A 24,912-nucleotide genomic window follows, 5' to 3' on the forward strand; every position below is an offset into this window, starting at 1 on the left:
TGCGACGCATTTGTTTTGGTCAGCTCGCGCCCAGTAAGTCACTTTATGACATTATCTCTCTATATGAATTGAGCGGTTCTGTCCCGTTCCGACCTGTTATCCATTACATTGGTGTTCAAATGAGAGCCGAACGCAGACATTTAGACGCTTTTTGTTCATGTTAAGTTCAGGGTTCATTGTTGTTTTAGCCAGCAGACAAAAAAAATAATCACTCATTTATACTTCAACGTACGACGAGGTCGCTTGCCGAAAAGAAACATATATCAAACATTAGCAAATGTGCAAAGTAATACTAAAATCCTCAGTAACAACCTCAGAGTTACACAAATGGATAAATGAATACTGGATTTTATCATGTGTTGAAACAGTCTACACATACTCTTCATCGTTCCTCAGTTTGTTCCTGTTGCTCTTTCACTCACTCTCACTCTCTCTCTCTCTCTCTCTCTCTCTCTCTCTCTCTCTCTCTCTCTCTCTCTCTCTCTCTCTTTGTGTGTGTGTGTGTGTGTGTGTGTGTGTGTGTGTGTGTGTGTGTGTGTGTGTGTGTGCGCGCGCGCGTGCGTGCGTGCGTGTGTGTGTCAAACGGAGCAGATCCAGCAGCACTGCAGAGATGCATTCTGGGTTAGAACCAGAACCTCAGGCAGGTGGACCCAAGACTGTGAGACGCTCCCCAAGACTGTCCAGCTCTCCTGGTGTAAGTGTGTGTGTGTGTGTGTGTGTGTGTGTGTGTGTGTGTCATGGTCACTGAAATAAGGGGGACACCGGTATTGTTTGTCCCCACAATTTCAGGTATTCTGGAAAAGGTTTTGGGGCCCCCCCACCCCCAGAAAATGTATAAAGCAAGATGGGTGTTAAAATGTTTTCATTTACTGCTTTCTATAGTTTTAGCAATTTTCACGATCCGGGGGCATTCGGGCAGGTGGCTAAATATGTATTTTTTTTTACACAATAACCCATAGGCTATAAGCCATTTCTTTTATTATTATTTTCAGTAACTCTTCTAGCCCCCAATAACTCACATCTGGCCATCAAAAACCACGGGACCTTTTTTATTGTGTAAAAAATACATATTTAGCCACCTGCCCGAATGCTAAAACTATATAGAAAGCAGTAAATGAAAACATTTTAACACTCATCTTTTATTTACTTTAATTACAAGCTAAAACATAAACTGTGGTTGTAAAAAAACAAAGTTGTCCTTTAATATGGTTATAATGATGATTCATAGAACGTACTGACAGGTTTTCTTTGGTTTGGCACTCTGTACTACTATTAAATTTGAACAAAGAATATGACTATTATAAGTAGAAGCCACCTTCCTGGCTCTTTCTAAACACAAGTATGTTTTAATCACGCATAAGACAAATTCAGATGATAAAATACATTTTGGCTGCCACTATGTTCGTGGAAACGTTTAAATGAAGCCATAGGCTACTTTTGCAGGATGTCCTCAGTCAAGGTGGCCGGGGGCAGCCTTGAAAGCACTTGGGAACAACGTGCACAATTGAATTTATTTTATTTAACCCTTATTTAGGTAGGGGCTTCATGAACTTGAGACCAAAGTACACTTTTGCTGCAGAGCCCTTCAGGCAAATACAGTAACCACAATTACTATCGTGTATCATACATATAAAATTGTATGAACAGAGCTCAGTGTACGTGGAATAAATACACATAAGAGTAGTATTATACAATACATTACAACATCATATACAAATAACATGTTAATATGCATAAACACAAATGCACACATAGCTAAACTAATGGATAATACCAAGCAGTTGCACACATCTTGTACAGGAGATTGAGTTTTGAACAGTTAAAAATGTGGTGCCATAAAAAGGGAGCAGGGCTTTATACTGTATACAGTATAGATAAAATACTGCTTCCATTTAGAGTGAGTGCTGATTACCATGACACTGCATGGCAAAGGAGGCAGTAATGAATACAAAACCCATCACCTGTACTCAAACGTAATGTATAGATTGCGTCCAGACTCAGTGGATGTAGGACCTCTATTACTATTGTTTATGCCTAAGGTGGTCAAGCTTTTAATCAATTTAAACTGCTTTTCCAGCTCATCAGACTGATGAGTTGGACCTGTACAAGGTGTTGAAAATATTTAGCTTTGGGAGTGACCGATGAACACTGTATTTTGGGAAATAGGAAGATAACTACGACTGCAGCTTGTAGTTTTTGTTGTATGTTATTATTGCCTTGGATTTGTTATTAACCAATTAAGCCCTAATAGTTGCATAATGCCCTAACTGATCGGTCTGGCAGTAGCGTGTGTGCGTGGGTGTGTGTGTGTGAGTGAGTGTGTGTGTGTCAACATTTAAGATGCTGGTTAAGTAACATGGATGAAGTTTCCATCAATCATCAACGTTGTTGTTGGAGTTTGGTCTCATTTACACTCCTTGTCCCTCCAGTCTGTCTGCTGGACCTCTACTGACTGGTCTGCTATTTTCTTACTGGTCTGTTGTTTTGTTGTCTGACTGGACTGTTGTTTTCTAACGTGTGTGTGTGTGTGGGTTTCAGTGTGCCGGTAATAGTTCCAGTCTGCAGGAGGCGAAGAGGAAAGGAAGGATGAAGAACAAAGAACACAAGCAGCTGGCCGACCAATTACAAAACCTGGTAATGTGTGTGTGTGTATAGGCGATCACATTAATGTATAAATATGTGTATCAATATACCAACTTCAATAGTTTATTACCATTTCCATGAGACAATGACTGGAATTTGGATAGGTGTAAGCTCAGACAAAAACAGTTCAATACCATTACTTTAGTGTATGCAATGTAGAATTGTGTGTGTATACTGTAGATGATCACATTAACCACTTAAACCCTGGAATCCCAAATTTAGCATTATGGGAGAACTTAAAATAAAATAAAAAAACTTCCGAAAACATAAAATCCTTTGAAATGAGCAGATCTACAAGTTCACAACGTGGTCCTCTGCAACATCTGAGCTTGCAGAGAGGCTATTTTCGAAATAATTTTGAATGTTTTTGTGGCTAAGAGCTTAGTGGTTAAGTGTTTCTGTGTGTGTGGGGGGGGGGGTTGTATGTATACATAGGGATCCCGTTAGCAAAGTGCAACTTTTTCATCATCAACCTTTGTTCAATGATCCCGAACAGAGCTACAATATTGTGACAACTGCCAGCTGATAATCTAGTAGGCTACTGTACGTTTACATCAATCATAGCCTCTCAAACCCAGATACATTGCTAGACGCGTAATGTGTGTCGCCTACCTACCCAAAATAACAGACATACAAGCTATCAGCGCACCGTGTCATGGCGTGTTGACAGCTTACAGATCTGTTCTTTTGGGCAGCATAAACAATGAGGCGTGACCGAGTATACAACACTAAGCATTTTGGAAACCAAATAACCCTGTAAAGCCTGTAACATTACATTAAGTGGTCAACAACATAGACTTGTAACTTCCTTGTAGCTTACTTTAATGCAGTGGTTCTCAACCTGTGGGTCGGGACCCCAATAGAGCTCGTTGTGAGCTTGTAGATCTGCTATTTTCACAATATTTATCTGTCGAACCGAGTCAAACAAAATGGGGGTCCCCAGTTCACATATGATTATTTTGGGGGGTCACAGCCTGAAAAGGTTGAGAACCACTGCTATAATGCAGTGAACATGAACGTAGCGTTTACCGTGGTGAAGTGTTGGATAATATTCACCCAGCTGGGTTTAACAAGACAACGGCGCAAAATGAAAATCCAACATTTCCAAAACGTGCTATCACAGATGATCCGATCATCTTATAAAAAATGTAAGCATATGCCAAGTTAACTGTTATATAGCTGATGCTGAGCTAAACATATTTGTTTAATTTGAAGTTTTTATATTTAACACTTCACCTGCCAGAGTTATTTCAGATTTTTTGCTGTTGTCTGCCAGAGATTTTTCATTGAAATTTAAAAAGTACTCAGGAGCCGAGATACATCATTTTTAAGTTTTACGTTAACAAGGAAGTGGATGGGAGTCTTTTCCTTCGAAAAATCATATCTTTGGGTCAAATTGAAAAAGAAAAAAAAAAGGAAAAAAATGTTTTCCCAATTTTTTCAATATAACGCATTTATGCGATCTTGGCGGCCAAGTGCGCTATTTAATAGAACGCATTTATGCGTGATTGGCAGAAAATGAGTTAATAATGTATTAATGTATAAATGCGTGTGTGTTTCAGGGCCTAGACAACAAACAGCCTGCCAGTGGAACAGGTTTAGTCTACGGTGACATATTCACCGTGCACAAATGTCTCTGGGATCCCAGGTAACAAGTATTGTGTGCATGCCTGAATGTGTGTGTGCATCACTGAAACAGCCAAAAGTAGTGAACAACCTTCATATTTTTTTCTCTCACATGCTTTCTTTTATTTATTGTTATCCTTCTGTTATTTTAAACCTATTCTGTGAAGCACATTGAACTGCACTTGATGTATGAAACGTGCTATATAAATAAAGATTGATTGATTAAACAGACCATCCATTTTGGTGATGTTAGACCCGAGTGCAGCCTTGATAATACAATATTGTCTCTGTCTGTCTCATGATAGAATATTGTCTCAGTCTGTCTCATGATTACTGTCTCTGTCTGTCCCCAGTCACCCAGAGTGTCCTGACAGAGTGACGTGTATCATGGAGGAGTTGGACAGACAAAGACTGCGGTCTCGCTGTGACACTCTGGAGGTCTGATGTTCATCAATACATGACTGGGTCATGCTTGTTTGATTGGTTCATGATTGACTGATTGGGTCATGATTGGTTGATTTAATTATTTAAAAGGTCCTCATTAGCTGATGCCAGTGGCACCAGCTAGTCATCATTTGAGTCTGAAATCCATTACATCCATTCATCATGCATATCTTTGCTGTCTGCTGTTTACTTTTCAGGCAATGGATTCGATGTAGTTATTTACTCATGAGCTTTTGTTAATACTTTTCATTGGTTAAATAAAACCCACAGACAGACTTAACCACTTTCAACCTGGCCTCCATATGTTGGGCAAATCAATATAGGAGAGAAGTTTAAAGATTTAAAACTATAGTGACGTCAGTGTAGGTTTAGCCGTGGAATGACAGCATTATTACTGTTTTATTTGATTATAACTACTAAAGAGCTGGTTTAAATAAGTTGTACATTATATGAGACTCTGTTGTCATGCTAAGGTGACACTTTCTGTGTGTTGTTACTGTTAAAGCTCACAATGTCTTTCTCTCCTCCCTTCCTGCATTTCTCCCTCCCTCCCTTCATTCCATCCTCTCTTTCAGCCCAGGCCAGCCAGTGAAGAGGACTTGTTGCTTGTTCATACGTGAGTCCGGTTGACTTTAATAACAGATCCGTCATTCTTGACAGATCTTCTGATGTAAACAGTGTCAGTAGTATCACTATACTTTTATAAGTATCTCATCTTCTTTTTTTGTAACTGTCCTGTCCTGATCTCCTCTCCCCCCTCCCTATCAGTAAGGAGTATGTTGATCTGATGAAGTCGACTCAGTCGATGACAGAGGCGGAACTTCAAAAACTGTCTAACAACTATGACTCTGTCTACCTACACAATGTATGTATACACACGCGTACACATACACACACACATAACACACACGCACACACACACACACACACACACACACACACACACACACACACACACACACACACACACACACACACACACACACACACACACACACACACACACACACACACACACACACACACACACACACACACACGCATACAAATACACACACACACACACACACACACACACACACACACACACACACACACAGAATCTGCCGGACACAACAGAGCTATCCCATTGGCTGTCAAGAACGTCAGCCAGTCACGGGCTGCCACAGATGCACACACACACACACACACACACACACACACACACACACACACACACACACACACACACACACACACACACACACACACTGCTTTACAAATCATGTTTGTTTTGATTAGCATTTCATATCGGACCTGCTATAGTCATACTGTGTGTGTGTGTGTGTGTGTGTGTGTGTGTGTGTGTGTGTGTAGGAGACATTTCAGGTTTCATTGTCAGCAGTAGGTTCTCTTCTCCAGCTGGTCGACAAGGTTATGACCTCTGAACTCCGCAATGGATTCTCTGTTGCTAGGTAAGCGTCTACTCTTATTAAAGGAAATGTTCTTTGTGTGTGTGTGTGTGTGACAAATATCAAAGGAATAGTACACCTATGAAATGACTTTATTTCTTACACAGTGGTGTCTTTGACTCACAGATCATTTTAGTTTTTAAAACATTCCTTACGGTGAATCCAGAATCCAAAGATGAAGAAAAAACTTGATAAATGGAATTAATCAGAGACTCCACATAACAACAGCAAAACTATAAGAAATCCGTCCATAAAGTCCAAACCACCGCTCATAATGCAATCCGGTGTCTGTTCACGTCTATCTCTTCACGTTCTATATTTTCTTCTTCTATGGTTATAGAACGAAAAAATAAACGTTTCCGGGCTTAACCGGCTCATGCACAAAAGATGCACGCGCCTGGGCGCGCGTGTGCATGTGAATAAGCTCCGGTTGAACCCTACGAGCACGCCCATGTGTGTTCTTTGCTCGTACATGAGCCGGTTTAGCTTCCGGGTTTTAGTTAATTTCCATCTTGGGGATATTTCTGGAAGGCATCTCAGCGGACTTCGGTAGAACAGAATCTAAATGATAATATGAGCGGTGTTTTGGACTTAATGATCGGATTTATTATATCGTCTGAGTCTCTGATTAATTCCATTCATCAATTTTTTTCTTAATATTTGGATTCTGGATTCACCGTCAAGGAATGTTTTAAAAAACTAGAACTCTGCGCGAGTCAAAAAGACACCACCGGGTAGTTCAAAGATAGAAATAAAGTCAAGTTAGTTGTAAAGGTGCATTCACTCCAGACCCAATGAAAATGATGGCTTGAGTATTATGTGATGTTGCTCTGTTGCATTCACAATGGATGCCACAGAACTTGTGAGCTTGTAGATCAGCTATTGTCGGCGAAGAGATTTGTTGTAGAAGGGACCTAGTATTGAGCCCTGTGGGACCCGGTCAACTATGTATTTAGGGTTTAAGTGTGAGATATTTTTTTGAAACAATTAGAAAATGATGATGGGTCATAATGAGTTATTTCTCATTTTTGCTGTAAGCTCAATTTATCCTCCATCGTACAACAGTGTCACTTGCTGAAAAGATTAGTCCTTGTCGTGCAAAGGAGTATACAGCAGGCAATACTATGAACTTACATAGGAAAAGTCTTAGTATGTTATTTGACCTAATTTGACTAAAGCTAGCCAGCCCTAGAGTTGCAGCACTGCTGTCAATCTGCCTTACAGGACTGATAACACATGGGATCCTACCAGATTCCATGCTCACAGTCACCCTAGTGCCTGTCATTAAAGACAAGGCGGGCAAGGTTGGGAGTATGGCTAATTATAGACCCATTGCACTAGCCAGCATTTTGTCTAAAGTACTTGAAAGGATCCTACTGGATAGGATAAGTGTTTTTATCTCCACCACAGACAACCAATTTGGTTTTAAGGCTAAACACAGTACAGACTTATGTATATATGCCTTAAAAGAGGCTGTTGAAACATACAGAAGACATGGTTCTACTATGCTGATAGGTTTTATTGATGCGTCTCAGGCTTTTGATCGTATTAATCATCACAAACTCTTTGTTAAACTTAACCAGAGGGGTGTGCCTGGATGCATCATACGCATCCTGGCTTACTGGTATGCCAAACAAAGCATGAGAGTGAAATGGGGGAATAGTATATCCTCTCCCTTCGGGGTAGGCAATGGGGTTAAGCAGGGGGGGCTTTTATCCCCTGCCTTCTTTAACCTATATATGGACGACCTGTCAAAGCAGCTGGGAGGGGCTAGGACTGGTTGCATGATAGGTAACACCCTGGTTAATCATTTTATGTATGCCGATGATTTGGCCATTGTATCCCCTAGTAGTGCTGGGTTTCAGGAGCTACTTAACATCTGCTCAGAATATGGTGTTCAGTTTGATGTGAAGTACAATGCCAAAAAGAGTGTGGTAATGATCTGCAGGACCAAGGAGGACCTGAAACTTAATTTTCCTGTTTTCCATTTGTCTGCGCAAACCCTTACTGTGTGCAACAGTTGTAAATATTTGGGGCATATTATAAATGATAAGATGGAAGATGATGCTGACATGTTCAGACAGAGACGTATGTTGTATGCTCAAGCTAATTTGCTGGTAAGAACATTTCACTACTGCTCTGATGAGGTTAAAATTAATATGTTTAGAGCATACTGCACTCCTTTGTATACTGCCCCTTTATGGGTGAAATATAAAAAAGAGAGCTTACGCAAACTTAAGGTGGCTTATAATGACGCTCTCAGGATTCTCCTGAGGAAACCTAGGGGTTGCAGTGCTAGTCAGCTTTTTTGTGACTCGGGTCTAACCACCTTTCAGGCTCTCCTGAGAAACCTTATTTATAGTTTTAAGTGTAGACTTGATGGGTCTCTTAATGAGGTGATTATCAATATGATAAATCCAAGGCACAGCTCAGTAAGATACCGCTCCCAAATGTGGAAGCATTGGTACAAGTGCATTTTATAATGTTGTGTTTTACTGTGCTTTTTAGCTATTATATATTAATGTTTTATTGTATGTTTTTTAATGTTTTGTATGTCCCCTATTGGCCTCGGCTGTAATAAAGTTTTGATTGATTGATTGACCACGCCATCTAGTGGCTTAAAGCTCACATTGTCATGTCCCCAGCACACTGCATAGCAATGGGGTCAATATGATGGATAGATGGATAGATAGACCTTTATTGATCCTGTGGGGCATGGACACATTCAGATATCATAATGGCACTGTAGTAGGCAAGAAACAAGTCTTCTGTTTTGTATTTTTATCTTTAACGTCTGGCCTGGCCGTGTGCACTTGCATTGACCAGATTGTCATAATGTATGAGCTTTTAATAGATATAAATATAGGCATAAATAAAATATAATGTATTATAGTATCACCAGTAACGCATATAGTGGCTATGATCAGTCTGATATCTGTCGGCTACACAGTGGGAATACGGATAAAAATGTACAGTACAATCAATCCACATGTTTGACGTGTATAAATGAGTCTGCTTCATGTGTCATCCACCCACCATACACATCCACATTAATGTGTGTGTCTGTCAGACCTCCAGGCCACCATGCGCAGTCTGCAGTGTCAAATGGATACAGTGTGTTTAACAACGTGGCCTTGGCAGCTCGACACGCACAGAAAACACACAAAGTCAGCAGGTAGGATTCTGTGTGTGTGAGTATGTGTGTCTATGTTGTGTCTGCGCATGTGTACATGTGTGTATGGTGTGTGTGTGTTTTTTTTTTACCTTAAAGCTGTAACACTCCATTTTTATCTTGAAGACTGTTGATATGAAGTCTTCCATCCACTTTGGGTGCACTCGTTTAAGACCACCTTGGCACGTGCACAGTGGAATGAGATCCCTTTTAGAGTTCACTACATTAATTACAGACGTCGGAATCTTTGAAAGATGGAGAGAAAATAAATCTGCCTTCCTGACATCATAATTGGTATCGTCCTTGAAAGATCCATATCAGACGACCTCTAGTAACAAACTCTGGCTTGTTGATAGGCTGTTTCCGGGCAAAGATATTTGCTGTTGAGGGAAATCATGAGGGGGGCAAAGATAGACCCCTGAGGGACCCTGGTCAACGAAGGTTTAAGTGGTTACGGTTCAGATTTGGTCCTGAAACATACAGTAGTTGTACAGGAACCCTCGCCCCAAAACACGCTCGCCTCGGAACGGTCGCCAAGCTGGTATTGCTAACCTCAGTAAACTATGCCTAAACCTAACCTTAAACTTATCCTCAGTAAAAGTATGCCTAACCCAAAACCTATTCCTACCCTTAACTTCAGTAAAACAAATACAAGAATACAAGAACCGCAAGAAATGGGGGCAAGTGTGTTTTGGGGGGAGCGTTCCGGTTACCCTTCACACAAACTGTACATGGAATTTGTCCTCCGCATTGAACCCATCCTAAGAGCACCTAGGAAACCGTTAGGGATACAATGTCTTGCTCAAGGACAGTTCGGCCACGAGGCCGGGATCAAACCGGTAACATTGCAATTCCCAGCCTACCACTCTCGCCACCTCACTGCCTTCGCAGTAACGCTCCCAAATAAATAAGTGAATACCTGAGACATGATCAATTGCTACATCAGCATTTTGAAGTGAGCCTTTACATCACATTACTAACTCCAGAAAGTGGTTTTAGTATCTGTTAATTTGTTTATTTTGCATTTCTTTGTCTGTCTGTCTGTATGTCTAGGGTTCTAATAGTGGACTGGGATGTTCATCATGGACAGGGAATACAGTATATCTTCCAAGAGGACCCTAGGTACACACACACAAACGCACGCACGCAGTCACGCACGCACGCACGCACGCACGCACGCACGCACGCACGCACGCACGCACGCACGCACGCACACACACACACACACACACACACACACACACACACACACACACACACTGAATATACACACTGAATATACACACTGACACACTGATCATGATGTTGTACAGTATGTATTTATTACATCTCTTTCTCTCTCTTCCCCCCCCTCCCTCCCTCAGTGTGTTGTACTTTTCAGTTCACCGGTATGAACAGGGTGCATTTTGGCCTCATCTCTCAGATTCAGACAGCAGTGCTATTGGAACAGGAGCAGGACAAGGCTTCAATATCAACCTGCCATGGAATAAGGTCAATGATACAAATGATAATGTCATGTTATTCTGTGTGTTTATTGCTTCTGAATCATCTCTGCCCTCCCCACTGGCAGAGCTCTGGAACTGCCACCAACCTCACCAAGACAGATTGCTCATGTGCAAACATACATACATTAATGTATACTGTACAAATTATTCTGATTCTGATCAATTCATGTGTGTTTATATATAGACTGGAATGGCAGATGCAGATTATATTGCAGCCTTTCAGCAGCTTCTACTGCCAGTAGCCTACGAGGTAACACACACACACACACACACACACACACACTCACACTCACACTCACACTCACACACACACACACACACATTGCTTACACTACATTGACACACATGTAATACTAATAATTGTTGTATTGTTTGTAGTTCCAGCCTGAGTTGGTCCTGGTCGCTGCAGGGTTTGACTGTTTGGTCGGAGACCCAAAGGTAAACATTTTTATCTGTGTTTATCAAACATTATCATATCAATATAATTATTTGTTTTTAATAACTTTTATTACTGAAGTACTTTATTTATGATTCACTGTGCGCGTATGTGCGCTCTCCAGGGGGAGATGTGTTGCAGTCCACAGTGTTTGTCAGTCCTGACCCACATGTTGATGAGTCTGGCTGAGGGAAGAGTGATCCTGTCATTGGAGGTACTGCAAGTACTACAAACATGAATGTATAAAGAACTGCACACTACTACATACATACATATAAAGAACTACACACTGTACTGGTTAGAGAGTCTGCCCTGAGATTGGGAGGGTGGGGTTCGATTCCCTGACCGGGTCATACCAAAGACTATAAATGACTCCCTGCTTGGCACTCAGCATCAAGGGTTGGATTTGATCCATCTTTTTGTGCTTGCTTAGAGCCTTGGTTCTCAAAGTGGGGTCCGGGGACCCCCAGGGGTCCTTGAGGGGGTTCCAGGGGGTCCCCAGCAAAATGTGTTAATATAGCATCACAATAATTTTAACCTTTTATACTTGGCTATTCAAAAATAGCAGATCTACAAGCTCATAGCGCGGCACCGAGTGCAAATCATTGATTTCTTTTTTTTTTAAAGCGAACATTTGTAACTCAGATCTTTGCTTGTGGGGGTCCCTGGAACTAAATATTTTGAAATGGGGGTCCGCGGCCAAATACATATCATTTTGGGGGTCCTTGACATGAAAACGTTTGAGAACCACTGGCTTAGAGTATAATACCCTGATTGTGTTGTCCTATGTGTTGTTTCTTGTCCGGTTGATGTTTTGTTTTCAGTTTTTTGTTATTTGTTTTATTATATGTTACTGTATACTGTACTGCTGTCTCTAGGACCCCCTCGAAAACGAGATCCTGAATCTCAAGGGGTTACTCCTAATAAAGAATTTCAATATTTGGGGTAGTCCCTGCGACATACTAGCATCATGTCCAGGGGGTGTACGTGTACACCTATGTAATGAACTACAGATTGTAATGAAAATATAAAATATATTTTGGCTTAGGTACTAAACGACTTCTGATGGATCATGGGTAATGTCCTTTTTATATGTTTTCAGGGTGGATATAACCTGGAGTCCACAGCAGAGGGCGCTGCAGCCTGCATCAGATCTCTACTGGGTGACCCCTGTCCTGCCCTGGTACCTCCTAGCACTGCACCTAGTACCAGGTAATATTTCCCTATCATACCACATCTAAATTAGTAACCACTATATGTAGTGTCGGGTAATTGTACATGTTTCCTGATCTCATCTACATTTATGTACCTACTGTAATTCTTGCTTCACACCTACAGTAGGGACCAGAATGCATTTCTTGTGCGATTATCATGAACCATCCAGACCTATCAGGTCATCTGGGAAAGGCCTGCTTTCTGTCCCTAGAATCAAAACTAAACGTCGAGAAGCAGCATTTAGTTTTTATGCACCACATATCTGTAACAAACTCCCCGAAAAACTGCAGGTCTACTGCCACTCTTAGCTCTTTTAAATCACAGCTAAAGACCTTTCTGTTTGCTGCTGCCTTTCATTTAGTATTGTTTTCCTTTCTCTTCTGCACTGTAATTGTATTCATTTGTTTTACTACTTTTGTTTTTATTGTATCCTAATGTCATTTTATAATGTGTTTCCTTTGCTTGATGTTTTGTATAAAGCACATTGTATTGCCTTGTTGTTGAAATGTGCTATACAAATAAACTTGCCTTGCCTTGCAGTAATACTAATACAGTTAGTATGTTACATGGATTGAAGTTCTCAGTCGCCACGACTGATTTCAGTCACTTAGATTCCATAGAAGCCAGCATGTCTTCTATGGAAGCATTTTGAGCAAAGAAAATAGCCGATCTACAAGGTCTATACAAATTTTCGCTCATCATTTTTAATATTAGAGCATTTGAAGTGGTCAAACTATGGGGGGGGGGGCCCTTTCACAGTGTTTCTCAAATCTCACAGTAGGACCTGGCTATACAACATTTTTTTCATGAGATTTTATTTGCTTTAATCCATGTATGTTATCTTCCTTTGTTCTTCTCATGTCTGTCTGTCTGTCTGTCTGTCTGTCTGTCTGTCTGTCTGTCTGTCTGCCTGCCCGCCCCAGTGCTCTGAAGTCCATCTCTGACACCATATCAGCCCTGTACCCCTACTGGTCCTGTCTTCAAGTACTTGGTAACAAAACCAGACATCTCACCATCTCATGTCATGCACTGGTTCTTAACCTGGGGTCTTGGGGTTACATAATTTGTGTTATTGTAGAGGCCAGGGTGGCTAATATAATGTAAAGCAGTGGTTCCCAACCTTTGTTTCTGATTGATTGATTGATTGATGTACTTTATTTAGTAAGACATGAGAACAACAGTACATGGAAGTACAAATTCACAATACGAGGTCTACTAAACTGGAAGACTCATAAAAGCACTAAGCTTGTTTCAAATGAGTTCCCCACGCACACAAATCATGATGACATATAAGAGACAGACAGATATACACAACTGCTATAGAATGTCATACAATCAGTTTACAGGTTACTGGTATGAAGAGTGAGAAATATGTACAAAAGAAGAAGGAGAGAGGGGGGGGGGGGGGGGTAGGGGGGTAGGTTAGGTTAGGACGAAGGTGTATCTTTAGGGCAGTTTTGAAAGAGAGTAGGGTTTTACACTCCTTTACTCCTTTTGGTAGGGCGTTCCACATTTTTGATGAATAGCATGAGCCCCACTTCTTAAATCTGACAAAAGCTTGACACCCCCCACATATGAATGCAAGCGCGCGTCAAGGGGCCAGCTTGAGAGTACACACACACACACGTACACGTACACACACACACACACACACACACACACACACACACACACACACACACACACACACACACACACACTACAGTATATTACTTATTACTATATTGCTATTAATAAAACATTAACAACAAAACATTTTTGAAAAAGAGTTTGACAATTTGACAATTTTATTACAATATAATGACATGCCCAAAATGGCGATGACGACATGATGAAAGTGGATCTTTCAGCCAAGTTATGATTTAGTGCAACATGTTTAAAATGTTGCACTAATGTGGCCCCCCGAGGGTGGCCCGGAACCCGGGCCCTGGGTTGGGAAACAGAAACACTGACACAGTAATCATAATACCATGTAAAAAAATGTAATAATAATAGTAATGTTATTGTAGAAGGTGGCCCACTGGCTGAAGGTGAAGTGTTGAGGGAAACGGACAAGAACCACAGAGCAAAGGTCAGCCCTGCCGAGTCTGCTGGACTGACAACCGGTTTGGTTTATGACCCGAAGATGATGGAACATCTTAATATGTGGGACAGGTGCGTGTGTGTGTGTGTGTGTGTGTGTGTGTGTGTGTGTGTGTGTGTGTGTGTGTGTGTGTGTGTGTGTGTGTGTGTGTGTGTGTGTGTGTGTGTGTGTGTGTGTGTGTGTGTGTGTGTGTGTGTCAAACAGCATTTGGTACTGTATATAAACTTTCCAGTCTAGTGACTCTTTCTTTCTTAACTTCTTTCTTTCTTTCTCTGTGTGTCTCTCTCTAGTCATCATCCTGAACAGCCTCAGAGGATTTCTAGGATTTTCTCGAAGCACGAAGAGCTAGGATTGGTTGGTCGTTGTCAACGGATACCATCCCGTCTGGCAACCGAGGAGGAACTGGCCCTGTGCCATGGGTAATTACACACGCACGCACGCACACACACACACGCACACATTTGTATTGACCAGTACTTTTTTTTTACTAAAAAGAGGGAAAAACGTTGCGGTGTTACGGAGCTCGTACCAGCGCGTGCCTTCTCCATGGCGCGCCGGATGTAACTTTTTTTACACAGATTTTATACTCGTGGTATATGGTTGTGATTCTTCTGTATAAATATTAATCTAAACTAGTAGACGTCAAATAAATGAATAACACATCAATCTGAACTAATTTAAAATAATTTGATAAAAATATATTAATCTGAACTAGTAAATGTAAAATAATTTCATTGCAATGTTGGGGGTGGGTAAAAACGTTTGGCTCTGTGTGTGTATGCAGGTTGTCTCATATCTCTCTGATAAAGTCTTCAGAGGAGATGAAGCCCAGAGACTTGCATCGCCTGGGACAGGAGTTCAACTCCATTTTTGTCAACAACCAGAGTTACCAGAGTGCCCTACTGGCTGCTGGGAGCTGCTTCAACACGGCCCAACACATTCTAACTGGGAAGGTAACAAAACAACCAAACACACTGTACAGCACATACTAGCTGAAGAGTTTTGGGGCATTTTGAGACAGGGGTCTCAAACTGTTGGCCGATCCAGTCCGTGGGAGGACTTGTGGAAAAAGAAAAAAAAAGGGGCAACAGATTTTCAAAAATAGCAGATCTACATATATATGCTTGTAGATCGTCTATTTCAGCTATTTTTACACAACAATGTTGGAACAGTGGACGTTTAAAATAGGAGCAGTATAATAGGCTTTACAGTGTAAAATAGGCTTAAGTAGTTAATCAGGCTAATCGATGTTGTCGATTACAAAAATCAATTATTTAGCATTGATTTGTTCATATATAATTAATGTGAACATGCTTCTCAATTATTCGATTAATCGGAAAGGTAATCGATAGAATAATCACTAAGAAGGTAATCGACAGTTCCGTCCCCACTTTATTTGTCTGTCAGTCTCCCTGACTTTATTTGTCTCTCTGTCTGCCTCTGTCTGTCTGTCTCTTCAGGTGTGTAACGGCGTAGCTATCGTCCGTCCTCCTGGACATCACGCTGAGAGAGACACAGCTTGTGGTTTTTGTTTCTTCAACACGGCCGCCCTGGCTGCGCGCTACGCCCAGTCCCTCACCTCCCATCTCAGAGTCCTCATCCTGGACTGGGACGTCCACCATGGCAACGGAACCCAGCACATCTTCGAGGAGGACAAGAGGTGAGGCAGTAACCAGACAGTAGAGTTAAAGTTAGTAAGTGTCTTGCTCAGGGGCCCACTTTGACACATTGCTGAAGCCTGTAATCGAACCTGGGATGTTTGGTTTTCCCAGACAGGCTCTCTGACCATTTACCCTAAAGTGTGTTGACTAGGGTTCATGCCTTTTACTCTGATCTTACACTTGTAAGTCGTTCTGGATAAGAGTGTTTTATAAATGGCTAAATTGTATAATAATACATGTTTATAATGTATGCTTTTTGCATTCCTCTCTCTCTCTCTTTTTCTCTCTCTGTCTTTTTCAGTGTTCTCTACATCTCCCTTCATCGCTATGACCACGGAACATTCTTCCCCTCCTCTGAGGACGCAGACTCTGATAGGGTGGGAATCCGCCAGGGGGCGGGCTTTAATGTCAACATTCCGTGGAGCGGAGGGCGAATGGGAGACTCTGATTACCTGGCCGCCTTTCACGCTGTTGTCATGCCGATCGCCAGAGAGGTACAAAAAAACACTGCCTGTTTCATTGAAATTACAATTTACTATTTTGGTATTGAGCAGATGCTCTCATCCAGAGCGACTATTACAAGTGTGAGTCAACAGTAAGCATGAACTCTAGTCGACAAACAACAGGGTAAATAGTCTTATAAAAATGTAGTGCCTCAAAGAAACTAGGATACCAGGTAAACATCAAACATGATTCTGTCTAAACCATTGTTTCCCAAACAGTGGGTCGGACCCATGTTTGGGTCGCAGAGTAAATATCTCCTTTTTTCCGTTTCCTACATTAAAATATATATATATTATTTCAAAAGGTTGAAAAAACAAGAATGACCAAAGTCATAATAAAGCCGCATGTGGCAGGCTTTTTTTGCCCCAATCCTTTCATAGACCTGATTACTTGTTTTTTGGATTGCTTGTTTCTCTCGCCAAACCTGGCAACATTTAGCGGCGCAGATTAACGCTCTAATGTTTGTTATATAAGTGGTGGCAACATCACACGGCCCCGGGTCTTCCCAACAATAGCTAAGATTGAAGTCAGTGTGAACATGGCCAAATAATAACGTAATAGCCAAACAAGGTCTAATGAAGCACGCTGGCATTTAGGCTAAACCTCCGGCCTGAGGCTATCTCCCTTTCTCTCTCTCTGCTGCAAAGACCACCTGACAACAATGGTTGTCAGGTGATGGACAATTAACACGTTTCTGCATGAATGAAAGATGCAATCAGAGTGATGCACAGCCAGCCACACAGTAGTATTGAAATAGTAGCTTTACAGGTGATGGACAATTAACACGTTTCTGAATGAATGAAAGACGCAATCAGAGTGATGCACAGCCAGCCACACAATAGTATTCAAATAGTAGCTAATCATTTACAACACTAAGTGACCTTACAATACACTGAATACAGGCACGCTTGTAAAACTCCCTATTAAAAATATACTGCCTCCAAGTTACATGGACAAAAGTCCCAAATGGTTCCATTTGGTTTCATTAATGGCTTTTCTAATTAAAGTATGAAATTAAAACACAAAAATAGCAGATCTACAAGCACACAAGGCAGCGACACGTTGTGAGCTTGTAGATCTGCTATTTTCATGAAACAACATGTCGGACTTTGGCGTTGATTTTAGCTTTGACTTTTGATGCTGTCTTGGAATTGTTAGCATACTTTTAATCACAAGGCCCGTACCTTTAAAATGGTATATAGATTGACCATGTAGGTGACACACACGCTAGTGTAGACGTGTTCCACAACACACGTCAAGAACTAGTGTTGCCCTGTATGCTTATTATGAGCGACCTCGTTTTCTGTGAAGTTGCTTGTAAATATTAGTAGTTGCGTTTTATTTGTTGTGAGCTTGACAGCTTGTAGATCGGCTATTTCCAAATAGTCTATTTTCAAATAGCCTTTGCGTATAGGTTTAAAGTGGTCATGTAGCCTATTAATAATCACTTAGTTCTTTGGGATTGTTTTCATTGACCTGGTTGCTTATTTCTCTCTCTGTAATCTGGCAACATAGACATAGTCATTGTTTACACCTTCGAAGAAGAAAAAGGCGGAAGTGATCCCTCAGTAAAAAAAAGATGCTATTTGATGATGTTAATGTAAGTCATTACAGCCCCTTAACGTGGTTAATAAAGTATCTTTTGGGATGCACAATACATTGAAATTACGGGAATAATAACGCAACGCGCGTCAATAAGTAATGGGATTTAAAAAAAAAAACTAAATACACTTTTTTCCTCCTCCTGTGTCGTGTAAGTCCGTTTGTGTTCGTCCATGCTGGCCCCTAATATGGTCTGCTTCCGGGTGGATCAACCGAACTAACAATGAGGATCGTTCTGATTGGATCCCTTCCCAAGTAGCCCCACAAAAAGAGTAATTCTGATGGGATCTCTTCTCCATTCGTCCCGCCCTAACATTTTCGTCTCGTCTAATTCGTTGACTAACGTGTCCATTAAATTTTGGTCTCCCCATTGGCCTAAAAGGGGGCCTTAAAAGGGGGAAGTGTGAAGGACAGCCAATGACAAATAGGTGTGAAAGGAGGAGAGGCGGGTGCTTCAAAGTACCGTCTCCCCATTGGCGTGAAGTGTGAAGGACAGCCAGGACAGCCAATGACACTCAGGTGTCGACACTTTATCACTCGGGTGTCGACTACGACTAGTGCTGTTTATAGAGCCGCTGCAAGCATGCGGCTAAAAACCAAATCACAACTTTTCATCAATTAATAACAGTTTCAACATTTTTCTAAAGTATTTCATAAATAAAATGAAAACATTTCCATGAATAAATTAAAAAAGGTTGAAGAAGTAATTAAAATAGCAGATCTACAAGCTCTTGTAGATCTTCTATTTTCACTTGTTTGGGTCCCGGGCAAACATTTCTCTTTTGGGTCTTGAGCTAAAAGGTTTGGGAACCACTGGTCTAAACAATGTGCCTAAATCTAAATAACATTCTAAAGGGTTAGGGTTTAGCAAAAACAAATCTTAACAAAAACACGTCATAATCTCTGTTTGTAGTTTGATCCAGGTCTAGTCATAATCTCTGTTTGTAGTTTGATCCAGGTCTAGTCATAATCTCTGTTTGTAGTTTGATCCAGGTCTAGTCATAATCTCTGTTTGTAGTTTGATCCAGATCTCGTCATAATCTCTGTTTGTAGTTTGATCCAGATCTAGTCATAATCTCTGTTTGTAGTTTGATCCAGGTCTAGCCAGAATCTCTGTTTGTAGTTTGATCCAGGACTAGTCATAATCTCTGTTTGTAGTTTGATACAGGTCTAGTCATAATCTCTGCTTGTAGTTTGATCCAGGTCTAGTCATAATCTCTGTTTGTAGTTTGATCCAGGTCTAGTCATAATCTCGGCTGGGTTTGATGCAGCGAGGGGAGACCCTCTGGGAGGGTATCAGGTTACACCTGAAGGATACGCCCACATGACTCACCTCCTCATGTCATTGGCCGGAGGGAGGGTCCTCGTCATTCTGGAGGTATGATGAGACACACACACACACACACACACACACACACACACACACACACACACACGCAAGATAGTCAGTCAGTCTACTGATGACAGAGATGAAACTTTTACAACCTCTTTTCTCTTCGTGTGTGTGTGTGTGTGTGTGTGTGTGTGTGTCTCTCTCTCTCTCTCTCTCTCTCCCACAACCCCTCTCTCTCTCTAGGGGGGGTATAACTTGCAGTCCATCTCTGACTCCATGGCGATGTGTACCAGTGTGTTGCTAGGTGATGTCCCTCCTCCTCTAGCAACACCTCTGCCTCCCCCTCACCAGAACGCTGTCATGGCGATTAACGAGGTCATCCGTTGTCACGCGCCCTACTGGTCATCGCTACGGATACACTGTGAGGACTGTGTGTGTGTGTGTGTGTGTGTGCGTGTTCAATCTAGATGTGTCATTTTGGCCTGCACTGGCAACTAGTGGCATTTAGAAATTATGATAGGTACAACATTCATATAAATGTAACACTTTGGAAAAGTGTTAAATGCTTTTTTTTAATACAGGATCGTTTATAAATTTAAAGATTTCCATCAAGCTTCTTCCTGCTCTCTCTTTCTATTTATATGTTATCATCTCCCCGTCTCTCTCTTTTCTCCCTCCCGTTTCTCTCTCTCTCTAGTGCCAGAGTCTATACGTTCCTTGTCCACCCCAAAGCATCGTGGGAAGCGCGGTTCTAAGGGGAAAGGCAGGAAGTCAAAACCGGTCAGTCCAAACCAACACCTGTCTGTCTCTCTGACTGCCACTGTAGTGTCTGTGTGTGTGTCTATCTGTCTTTCCGTCTGTCTAATGATGTTGTTGTTGTTTTGTAGGACGGGGTCGATCAGCTTGCGCAGGGATTGGCCAGCCTTGACATCAGTCAGAGTACTTCAGCCAATCCTAGCCCTGCATCCATCCCGGTGGGGGGAGCCCGACAGAAGGTTCGCCCTTCCCCTCGTAGAAGCTCCAAGGAGGATGAAGTGAAGGCAGAGTCTGCTGATGTGACCTCTGAAGAGAACCAATCAACAGCCAGCATACCTCAGCCTCAGGTTGTTGTCTGGTCAACTTCAAAATATTTCACATTTGTTTGCAACAATGTTTTGGTGGCAGAGTAGTAGAATGAGAATTGTCCCATGTTCACTCACTTTGGAGAAGTAGTTACAGGTACATTGAGGGTACACATATGGAACTCCTTTGGTTACATTTGCGCACGTTAAATTAACACTACCATCCACTCCATAAACTCAGCTTTGTGGGCTGTGATGTGAACACAGTGCTTCCACCACACTGGTTTTTAATTGTTTACCAAAAGTAAACAGATGCACATCTTTTAACATTTAGAGGTGGCCATAGCTGAGGGGTAGACAGGCCGTCTAGTAATCGGAAAGGTCGACGGTTGGACCATCCATTCGATGTGTCCCTGAGCAAGACACCCCTAATTGCTTCCCCCCATTGGTTCATCTGAGCCATCTGAGCATCCATCTGCTGTGTGAATGCAGAGAAGTACAAGGTGACCTTGTAGACCTCCTCCTTGTAGACCTACAAAGTTATTGGTTATTGGCTATTTTCTGCGAAGATATTTAGTGTAGAGCGAAAACCGGAGGGGGGCTAGTATAGAGCTCTAGGGGACTCCGGTAAATTAAGTATGTAGGGTTGTAAGTGGTTCAATTCTCTTCGAAGTACTGCAGAGCAGCGTCGCTCATCGGTGTCTGGTTTAGTTCCAAGTGAAATCACAACATGTGTTTAATGCCGTTTCAGACGGGGAGCGAGTGATGCGCCTTAGTAATTCATTTTCAATTAATTATTATTTGGGACGCACAGAGAAGTTGAAGGGAAGTTTTTCCACGCTACGCGCAGGAGGACAAAACAACAATGATTGCGGCGCGATCCCCGCTGATCCAAGCGAGAACGCCCACGTCAATAGTCCCCCCTCTGAAAGGCCTTTAATCACCCATCATTTGTCTGACTCTCCCTCTCCCCTTCCTAGACTGTTGCCACGACAACCTTGCAACCTGTTGACCCTGGCGACCAAGCTGTTGCCGGTGGATGCGAGGCAGAAGTTGCTGAAGAGCAGGGGTCAGAGGGAGCGTGTGGTTGGTCCAAACCTCAAACTGCCCTGGAGCTGGTCTGCGGTCAAGTCCTGGACGGGGTACTAACACTACATTTACTGCACTGTTTCCCCAAACCTAGGGTTGTGTCCCATTTGTATGTGTTGTGCATAATTATAATGGTTGTTGTTGTTTTGACCTTTCCTACAATTTTGGTTAATTTTTTGCTGATAATTAAAAATTGTTAATTAAGTGCTACATTTTTAAGTCTCTCTCTCTCTCTCTCTCTCTCTCTCTCTAGAGTACCATGAGTATGCATGTGGTAGAACCACTCTCCTGGTGTCCTCACTTGGATGTTGTTAAGCCCCTCCCACCTGCAGGTATTGACATCTTCCTGCCGTGTCAGGACTGTGGCTCTGAGACCGAGAACTGGATCTGTCTCATCTGCTACCAGGTAAACACCTGTCTGTCTGTCTGTCTGTCTGTCTGTCTGTCTGTCTGTCTGTCTGTCTGTCTCATCTGCCAGGGTCCAACGTTAAGGTTTTTGCCTCCTTGCCCTGCATGGCAAGTACTTCTCCCATCTTTCTACTTAGCCCATCTGAATCTCTACTTGCCCTGCCCTACCGCAGTGGTTCTCAACCTGTGGGTCAGGACCCCCAGGAGGGGGGTTCCCCACATGACAATTTAAGGACTTTTTAAGACCTTTTGACTATAAGAAAAGTTTCCAGATTGATGTTGCGTTAGTCACTTTGAAGATAAGGATTAGCAGTTGGTGTAGAGGTTAAAAAAAAGCGGACCTAGTACAGAGCCCATTCCGGTCAAGTCTACTAAGAATACAGGGTTTAAGTGGTTAATGGACTGAAATGTAATTGCCTACCGTGTGTGTTACTTTAGGTGTTCTGCGGTCGCTATGTCAACGAGCACATGGTCATGCATGGCACGGTGGCTGAACATCCCATAGTTCTCAGCTTTGCAGACCTCTCTGTGTGGTGCTACTGCTGTGAAAGCTACGTACACAACGAGGTAGGGGTGTGTGTGTGTGTGTGTGTGTGTGTGTGTGTGTGTGTGTGTGTGTGTGTGTGTGTGTGTGTGTGTGTGTGTGTGTGTGTGTGTGTGTGTGTGTGTGTTAGGGCTGGGCAATATGGCCAAATCAAATTACTTTTTTTTTCTTCTTTACAAATAACTCAATATCAAGATTGTCATCATGCCCTCGTTCATCCGTCTTTCTGACTGTTTGTCTCTCTCTCTCTCTCTGTCTCTCTCTCTCTCGCGCTCTTTCTAGGTGCTGTTTGAAGCCAAAAACTCTGCTCACTGTGCCAAATTTGGAGAAGAGATTCCTCCTTTTTCCCGAGAGGGGTGAGGAGGAGTGGAAGGAGAGGAGGGTGGGGGGGGGGGGGGGGTAGTATGTTTGTAAGTCAGACCTGAGTGAGAGTCTCCTTCCACATCCTAGTTACGTTGATCCGTCTGTCTCAAGACAATGTTAACCTCTTAAACCCTAGCATGCCTATTCTGGGGGCGAACATTGGGCAAAAATAGCAAAAATATCATACAAGCTCACTACGCTCAGTACCTGTCGCAACGCTGTATGTTGTGAGCTTCTAGATCGGCTTTCTTTGGCGAAGATATTTAGTGTAGAGCCCTTGGGAATCCGGCCAACAAATATAGGGTTTAAGCGGTTAAATGTGTTGCTACGAAAGTTCCTGCCAGCAGCTTTGGTGCTTTGTGGGAAATGCAGTCCAACCACGTGACTACAGTGTCCCACAGAAAAACATACAAAGTTTGCATGCAAAACAAATACAAAAAAACAGACAGTTCATACATGGGATTGTTTTGTATACTCAGATTGTTTCGTGTACTCGTTTCTGTTCTACCAGCACAGTGTGGGTTTTGTTTGTTCATTCCCTGGTCATGCGACACGTTGGTCACGTGACATCTGTCACCAGCAGTGAAGTGAAACTACGGTAAACGTTTCATCTCTCCTTTTTTCCACCTGGTGATTGATTGTTTGGTGATTGGTTATGAAAACACGTCTGTATGGAGAGAAAATAGTGTTCAAGAAGGATGTGACAAATGACTGTTGCCAAAAAAATATCAATAATAAAACGGTTTAAGACATTAGGGACCGTCTGTCCTAGAGGGACAAACGAGTCTGTCTGCCTGTCTGGCTTACAGACAACAACACTGTACTACATAGTTAAACACTCTGTCTGTCCTACAGGGACAAACAACACTGTCTGTCTGTCCTACAGAGACAACACTGTAATGTTTGTCTCTGTAGGACAGACAGACAGTGTTTTCTCTATAGAAAAGACAGTGTTGTGTCTATAGGGCATAGCAGTGGTGGCCATTGTGTGGTGACACAGATAGAAAACCCATTAATTTCCCCCATAGAGATTTCAGAAAATATTGATGTAAATGATTTTAAGCCTGGAACCAAGCCATCCAGGCTCCTGGTGAGTCAACGGAACCATACCGCAAAAAAAGTGTATGTATTAGATATTATTAGATATATTATATCATATAATTAAATATTCAAATATTCTTTGACACAGAATCAAATGTTTTATGGTCATTATTCACCAGGATCCTGGATGGCTTGGTTCCAGGCTTAAAATAATTTATATAAATATTTTCTGAAATCTCAGGGGGGAAAATGTATGATGTTTATCGGCAGGACACAGACAGACAGACAGTGACATTTGTCTCCGTATGACAAAATGTCTGAATCTGTTGCCTTTTCTTTTATTATTTTAAGTTATTTAATTGACATTATACCGTTGAGAATATATTCAGTGCAATATTCTGTTGTGGTTGGTGGTTGTTTCATTATAAATGTCATTTTGTACATTTTTACAGTTTCTGTCTGGTTCATTCATCTGGCCCCGGGTGAACTTTCTTGTGGCCCCTGGAACAACATATACCATATTCCAATGTTTTGATTGTTTGTACGATCAACCATCATGACCGTTAACCGAAGCTAGTTCATGGTTAATTAGCCATTAACTGATATAAGAACTCAATTCAATTCAAAGGGCTTTGTTGGCATGAGAAAACATACGTTTACATTGCCAAAGCAAAAAGCACAATACAACAATACATCAATACAATCACACTGTATTGGGATCACACTGTATT

General features: G+C 41.9%; 1 protein-coding gene across 1 annotated transcript; it reads left to right on the forward strand.

Annotated features, from left to right (window-relative positions):
- hdac6 (histone deacetylase 6) lies at positions 1–24,062 on the forward strand. The gene is made up of 29 exons (XM_084069390.1): positions 1–33; positions 592–694; positions 2,539–2,634; positions 4,206–4,291; positions 4,623–4,707; positions 5,289–5,329; positions 5,482–5,578; positions 6,070–6,167; positions 9,235–9,339; positions 10,390–10,458; positions 10,701–10,827; positions 11,026–11,091; positions 11,220–11,279; positions 11,402–11,491; positions 12,380–12,489; positions 13,416–13,483; positions 14,502–14,646; positions 14,866–14,994; positions 15,360–15,528; positions 16,036–16,235; positions 16,538–16,730; positions 19,571–19,720; positions 19,919–20,096; positions 20,373–20,455; positions 20,563–20,778; positions 21,717–21,878; positions 22,079–22,231; positions 22,672–22,800; positions 23,060–24,062. Exons 2-29 carry the CDS (start codon positions 611–613, stop codon positions 23,135–23,137), a joined length of 3,267 nt encoding a protein of 1,088 aa, XP_083925516.1. The 5' UTR covers positions 1–33; positions 592–610; the 3' UTR covers positions 23,138–24,062.
- Positions 24,063–24,912: the final 850 nt, after the last annotated feature.

This window comes from Gymnoscopelus microlampas (genome assembly GCF_963454915.1).
Source record: "Gymnoscopelus microlampas genome assembly, chromosome: 10".
Taxonomy (NCBI): domain Eukaryota; kingdom Metazoa; phylum Chordata; class Actinopteri; order Myctophiformes; family Myctophidae; genus Gymnoscopelus; species Gymnoscopelus microlampas.

Bases quoted from the DNA above. Each gene is read 5' to 3' on its own strand.
- hdac6 (XM_084069390.1), top strand. From the start codon at position 611: ATGCATTCTGGGTTAGAACCAGAACCTCAGGCAGGTGGACCCAAGACT. The intron at 10,459-10,700 runs GTACACACACAC...TCCCTCCCTCAG, and splicing joins ATCTTCCAAGAGGACCCTAG to TGTGTTGTACTTTTCAGTTC. The intron at 14,647-14,865 runs GTGCGTGTGTGT...GTCTCTCTCTAG, and splicing joins CATCTTAATATGTGGGACAG to TCATCATCCTGAACAGCCTC.